The following is a 6,760-nucleotide window of genomic DNA, read 5'->3' on the forward strand; positions in this document are numbered from 1 at the left end:
TACCTCGTTGCCATGGTCCCAGGCACTAAATGCTCCCTGGTGTCAGACAGAACCAGGACCAAGCCATTCAGCAAGAGAACCCTCGTGCCCTTTAGGCCATTAACTGCTATCTGTGAAAGAAATACTTCAGTTACAGGTTTTATAGAACACTCATCCTCGCTGCTGATATTGACTCTGTGGAAAAAAATATTTTGCACGTTGAACTCAGGTCAGCTGGAGTGAAATGTAACATTAAATTTTGGCAAATGCCTATGTATAAAGTCACTGAGTCACTTCACTCAAAGCGCAGCTGGGATTGACACCACCACAATAAAAAGGAGCTCTCTTTAATGCTTCACATCAAAAATATAGTGAAGCCTGCTCAGTGTTTTTAAATTAGGAATCAGACACTTAAACACACATTTTGAAGCAGGGCTCAGCACAACGCAGTCTTTTGTGTGTTGTCTTTTTTTTTTTATTTTTCTGCAATGCAAAAGAAGACAAGCAGAGAAACTTTTCGAAGAGACTCACAGAAAAACTATGAAGGCAAAACCCAACCATTAAAGAGAAGCCTGTGTCTGCAGCTCTGTTTGGTGCCACTGGATTCAGCAAACAAGGCTTGTCATGTGTAATATCATGGATGCCCAATTCAGAGTGCATCTGTTGTTGCTGTAAGTCAGTCACCAACAAGTTCTCCCTGCAAAAAACCCTCCATCTCCACTCAGCTTTAAATGAACATTGCAAACTACTGTCATTCTGTGGTGTTGGTAAGTCCTTTTTCCTTCCCCAACAGCCTGTCCCGGACCTTAAAGTGCATATGCCAATTTGGTTCAAGTTTTATAATCTGGAATGTTCCACAGTGCCTCTTCAAAAACAGTGACGGATTAATTGTGCCTTCCCTCGGTAATGGCAACTCTGAAAAAGCCTTGTTCTGAATCTATTATTTATGTTGTATGCAGCAATATCTCACCTATCTCGTTCTGGACTCTGGAATATACCGCAGGCCAGCTAATCTTCACCAACCTGAACCTCCTAGGAAGGGCACTGGGAGGTTTTGACACATAGCAAAACATAGCTGGCCTGAAAATCAGTGAAGAGAAACCATGGAATGCTTTCACAAGGACTCCATGGGACCCAATGTGTTCCTTTTGAAACCCCAAATGCCTGGTTTAGATCTTAAATGTTGCTTCAAATATACATGGGTGAAAGCTGTAATCAAGGGGAATTGCAGCACCAATAATAATAGCACATTATTAAAAGTCAGCAATCCTCAATTGTCAGCACTGTAACAACTGAGTATCTTATTATTTCTACCTGCTCCTCCCATACACCAAATTTCCTCAATACTGACAAAGTGCATGTACTAATCATAGACTCTGAATGCTAAATTAAGCAGAAAAAGAAAAAAAAATATAAATTAGGTTGGTATTTCTTGAGGGCATCAGTAGAAAACACCGATTTCAAATAATTTTGATTAGAAAATTTTACTTCACAATCCTTTTCCAGATCACAGATATTCATAATCAAAAAGTGTATGGAATTGATGTCATGTCAGCTGTTTTGCCATCAGCATCACAGAGGAAGAAGAAACAATAAAATATGATGCAGAATTCACTCTCCCAATGATTGTCATTGAACTATTACATTAGTAAACATTCACAGTATGAAGTCTCTTTCGATATATCTCCAGCATATAAAGTAGTGCAAAAAAGCATTCCAGTCATTTTGCCTTTGCAGTCAGACCAGGTTTAACAATTCTCTTACTTCATTTCTTTCATTATTAGACAACAAATGCTGCAATGCCTCCAAAGAGAGTTATAAAAATAAACAATTTCTGGAGGGTCAACAGCCTTTCCAAAGTAAATTTCCAGTTAAAAACAAGCATTATAGATTTCAAGAAAAAAAAAAATTTAGATCTATCTTCTGTAGAATATCTTTTTACAATAAATTTACCATTTGAAAAACAATGACTATGGTATCCAATGATTTATGGTAGCTGCTATTAAAGCACTGATAAATAGATAAATGACTACCAAACTTCATTGTTTCTTACATAGTAAATACCTCTGAATGCCAACTTTTACCACAGAGCTGTTATTAGTGATGTCGACAGTTCATGCACTCACTTTAAAACTGACTTGGTTTTAATAAATTTTTCAGCCTCATGTGCAAAACACTTGCATTCTAATAAAAATATAAAGTCTGAAAATTTATCAGATCTAGCAATCCTTTCCTCAAGTTGTACCACTTACTTGATATGTAATACATGTTCAGCAATGCTTTTTATTTGTATTTAACCATTAAATGGCATACTACTGTATGCTGCAGACTCTTGTTTGCATATTTCGTTATTTTCACTGCACTCTTTAATGCATAAATATATTTGGAAACGCTCAAAACTACACATCAGTTTCCACAGAATTTGAATTTACACAGTTTTTCTTCTCTGACTCACTGCTATTCCCCGTGTCCTGACTTTTAGTCTCCTTTACACAAAGAGATTCTTTAACTCCTTCTTCCATCTCCAAATACTCTGATTTATCCTCTGTGGATGAAGATGATGCGCTCCTAAATTTCTTCAGTAAATTTGTAGGGAGGTAAGGGCAACTGACAGCATTTTGCATCATCTGCGTGTGCTCTTCGTTCTCAGTTTCTCTGTGGTAGAAATAGTTAAAATTGGAGACAATCACTGGCACTGGTAAAGCAATGGTTAACACTCCTGCAATGGCACACAGGGACCCGACTATCTTCCCACCCACGGTTATGGGTTTCATGTCCCCATAACCGACCGTAGTCATGGTCACTACGGCCCACCAAAAGGCATCTGGGATGCTTTGAAAATGGGTGGCAGGCTCGTCAGCTTCTGCAAAGTAAACAGCACTGGAAAACAAAATGACTCCGATAAAAAGGAAGAATATGAGGAGGCCAAGTTCCCTCATGCTGGCCCTGAGCGTGTGACCCAGGATCTGCAAACCCTTGGAGTGCCTGGAGAGCTTGAAGATGCGAAACACCCTGACCAGACGGATGATCCTCAGGATGGCAAAGGACATGGCCTGCTGGCTGCCCTGCTCCTGCGCCAGGTCCGTGCCCAGGGTGATGAAGTAAGGCAAGATGGACACAATGTCTATGATGTTCATGACGTTCTTGAAGAAGTGTGCTTTGCTGGGACACGCAAAGCAGCGCACTGTAAACTCGAAGGAGAACCAGATGATGCACACAGTCTCTACAATGAAAAAAGGGTCATTGAAGATGGTGTGCTCCCCAGCGTCCAGGCGGAGAGACTCATTGGAAAGCCCCTTCCCTAAGCTCAGGGACATGACGAATTCCTTGTCATCTCTGAACTCTGGTAAAGTCTCCAGACAAAAGATGACGATGGAGATCAAGATGACCAAGACAGAGACAATGGCAATGCCTCTGGCTGGACTGGAGCTTTCCGGGTACTCAAACAGCAGCCACACCTGCCTCTTAAACTCATTCTCTGGCAAAACCTTTTCCTCTTCCTCTTTGACAAAACCTTCATCCTCCCTGAACTTGAGCATGGCCTCCTCCCCAAGCTGGTAGAACTTCACCTCCTCAGAGAAGATGTCAAAGGGCACATTGACCGGCCTCTTCAGCCGGCCACCACTCTGGTAGTAGTACAGGATGGCGTCAAAGCTGGGCCGGTTCCTGTCAAAGAAGTACTCGTTCCTGAGAGGATCAAAGTACCTGCCCCTCTTGGCTGGGTCCCCCAGCAGCGTCTCCGGGAACTGAGCCAAGGTCTTCAGCTGGGTCTCGAAGCGCAGCCCCGACACGTTGATCACCACACGCTCGCAGCACTCGTACTCGCTGTAGCGGACGGAGCTGTAACCCCCAGGGCCTCCCCCGTCATCGGGCGGCTGGTCCGAGTAGGAAAACTCATCCTCCCCATACTCATCGCTGTAGTAGAGCTTCCCTTCCTCCTCGTCGTCTTCATCCTCTTCTTCGTCCTCCTCCTCCTCCTCGCTCAAGTCCTTCAGTATCCTCTCCTCGGAACCACTGAGCGGCAGCAGCTCGGAGCAGGGGAAGGAGGCCCCACACTCCCTGCTGCCCAGGTGGTGGCTCCTCTTCTTGCCCTTCTTCCTCCTCTTGCCGCTCTGCCGGCGGGGCAGGCTGCCTGAGCGTGAGGAGGAGGCCCCGCGGGCCTGCTCCTGGTGGTAGTGGTGGTAGGGTCCCCCTCCGCCCGCCGCCCCACCTTCCACCGCCGCCGTGGCCGCCGCCACGGCCGCCGCCGCCGCCGCCCGGGACTGGGCCAGGCGCTCCCGCTCGCGGGCCCGCGCCTGGGCCGCGTAGCCGTAGGGCATGTGGGTGTTGCAGCCGGAGCTGTCGGCGCTCACCATGGCCACCTCCATCCTGCAAGTCTTGTTTTGGTTTGTGGGCGCTCGCCCTGACGAGGTTTTGCGCTATTTACAGTGTGACTTTGGCAGCCGGGAAGTTCAAAGCCATCAGCGTTCGGAGGGCGGTCACCTGCGCGTCGAGCGGGGAAACGTGGTGGTAGCGCTGAATCTGTACTTTGGAAAACCACAGAGCCACATCTTCCTGTTCTCTGGAAGGTTTGACACAAACTACTGTTTAGCTAATGAGAAAAGATGAAATTCTCAGATTGGGCCAGAGAACAGCTGAGACCTTGTTCTTCCATCCACCAAGCCCCTTTATTTTCATTTATCTCCTGCAGCCGTCACAGCTGTACCTGATCAGAATCATGACTGCCTCGCAGGCTATAAAGGCTGCATTCCTCAGGGGAAAGAAAAAAAATATGCAAACCAAAGGGTACCTGTTCTCCACAGATGGTTTTAGCTCATCATTGAAACCAAATGCAAATAGTCTCTTTCCTCATTATTTGTTCCTGGTAATGCTTTGGTCTAGCACACTTACTGTTTAATGTCATTTCTTGGAGAGCTGAAGTTAATTCCAGCCATTCACTTCATTTACACAGTGAGGAGGTCTCTGCAAATCCTTTCTTCAGCCTGTCAACAATGTCTCAAACCTGGGAGCAGCACCCAGGGCATCAGCAGCAGCGGTAAGAGGAGGAGGAGGCGATGGAGGAGGAGGAGGAGAAGGAGATGAAGACTGAGAAACTGGCTCTGAGGTCCCCATAGGACACAAGGGAGTGGATGGGTCACCCTTTGGTTATGGTCATGCAGAAGAAGCACTTAACCTGAGGCACATGCACAAACACACAAAAATAAAAACAAAAAGGGAAAAGATTGGATTGTTTTCCTAAAAGGTCACACCGATCAAATGAAACTGTGTCATCTATTACCATGGCATTCAAATCTTCTCCTGCCCACACTATTCACACTTCTACATTACACACACACCCACATCACATGCACAGAGATTTTGAACGACTCCGTGGGTAAGGATGTGGGTGGGTATGTCACATATATATAGAGACAGATACAAAATCCCCACCCATATAAGCACTTGCATCCATACACAAACATATGCATGCTCCTGAAACACCAACACACATAAAAACAAATAAAAATACTGCAACACACAGTGCATTCAGGTCTTTGAGCACATACGTAAGAGATACACCTACATATATCCACGCGAAACATTAAAGAATAAATGTATCTAGACAAAGAGCTTCTGTTGTATTTGCAGAATCAGGTGCGGGAATGTTACATTTTAATCTACAGCAGAATCGTGTTTCGATCACAATGAACATCTCGCTGGATTTAATTTGAGAACGGGCACGTACAATGCTCAGCCAAGTGAAAACACCGTGATATGTCAAGAAAACAACTGCAGGTGCACTGAAGCAACATCTACATGCAAGCACACACACCAAAAAATACACAGTCCCTCACACCCCCCTTTGAAACAGAAACCTCATCTATAGCCACATCTATTAATACGCTAGAGAAGGTGAACACGAACTATTAAATGACGCTATTTTTGAAACCGTACCTACGTGCCATGCAGAAGAAGACTCTAAAAACGCCGTTATACTTACTGATCCTAGGCAGAGAAATAGCAGCGCTGTTCCCGCTGGTGAGAGCACCGGGTGACAGCGGTGCCGAGGGGCTGTGCCGGCTGATCCACACTCGCAGGTGCCTGCGGTCAGTGCGCACCACAGGTTGGCCACTTATTTCTGCCCCTTCCAGCCGGGTGCCGGGGCAGCGAGCCGGGGCTGGGCGCACCGGGCACCGCCGCAGCCGCTCCCGCTCGCCTCGGCATTGGCCACAAGGCAACAACGAGCGAGGCTCTCGTCCCCACGGGGAAAACGAAGGCGCTGTGCGTGTGCTGGTCGTGTGTGCTTGTCGTGTGCAAGGGCAGGCGCGATCGCCGCTCTCCGCAAGCCCGGCTCTGGCGGCAGGTCTGTCAGTAAATAAATCAGCGCTGGCTAATCCGTGCGCGGAGCCGGGCTCCGGCGGGGCTGCCTGCGAGCGGCGCCTGCCCCCGCCGCGTCCGGGGCTCCGCCGGCTGCCGCCCGCTCCATCCACTTGTTGGGTGGTCCCAGCCCGGGGGGACGCGGCCGAGGAGCCGCCGGCCGGAGCGCGGAGAGCGGAGCTGGCGGCCGAGGGAGCCGGGAGATGACGGGAGCCGGGAGATGGGAGGCGGGAGCGGGGCCAGCCCGCGGCACCGCGCCCCCGGCGCTCCGAGCCGGCCCTGTTGCTCCGGAGCCGCCGCCCGCCGCCGCTGCCACCGCCGCTCCCGGCCCGCCGCCGGCCCCTGGCGGCCGCCGCCCGCACTGCGCCGCGCACGGCTCGGCACGGATCGGATCGGCTCGGCACGGCTCAGCACGGCTCGGCTG

The 6,760-nt window shown here is 48.5% G+C and overlaps 1 protein-coding gene across 1 annotated transcript; it reads right to left on the reverse strand.

Annotated features, from left to right (window-relative positions):
- Positions 1-422: 422 nt before the first annotated feature.
- On the reverse strand, positions 423-6,098 carry KCNA4 (potassium voltage-gated channel subfamily A member 4). Its single transcript, XM_005492326.4, has 2 exons — positions 5,960-6,098; positions 423-5,152 (listed from the first exon to the last, which is right to left on the reverse strand). The coding sequence occupies exon 2, from the start codon at positions 4,344-4,346 to the stop codon at positions 2,379-2,381; it is 1,968 nt and encodes a 655-aa protein (XP_005492383.1). The 5' UTR covers positions 4,347-5,152; positions 5,960-6,098; the 3' UTR covers positions 423-2,378.
- Between the last annotated feature and the right edge of the window lie 662 nt (positions 6,099-6,760).

The sequence above is a fragment of the Zonotrichia albicollis genome, chromosome 6 (genome assembly GCF_047830755.1).
Source record: "Zonotrichia albicollis isolate bZonAlb1 chromosome 6, bZonAlb1.hap1, whole genome shotgun sequence".
NCBI classification, from domain to species: domain Eukaryota; kingdom Metazoa; phylum Chordata; class Aves; order Passeriformes; family Passerellidae; genus Zonotrichia; species Zonotrichia albicollis.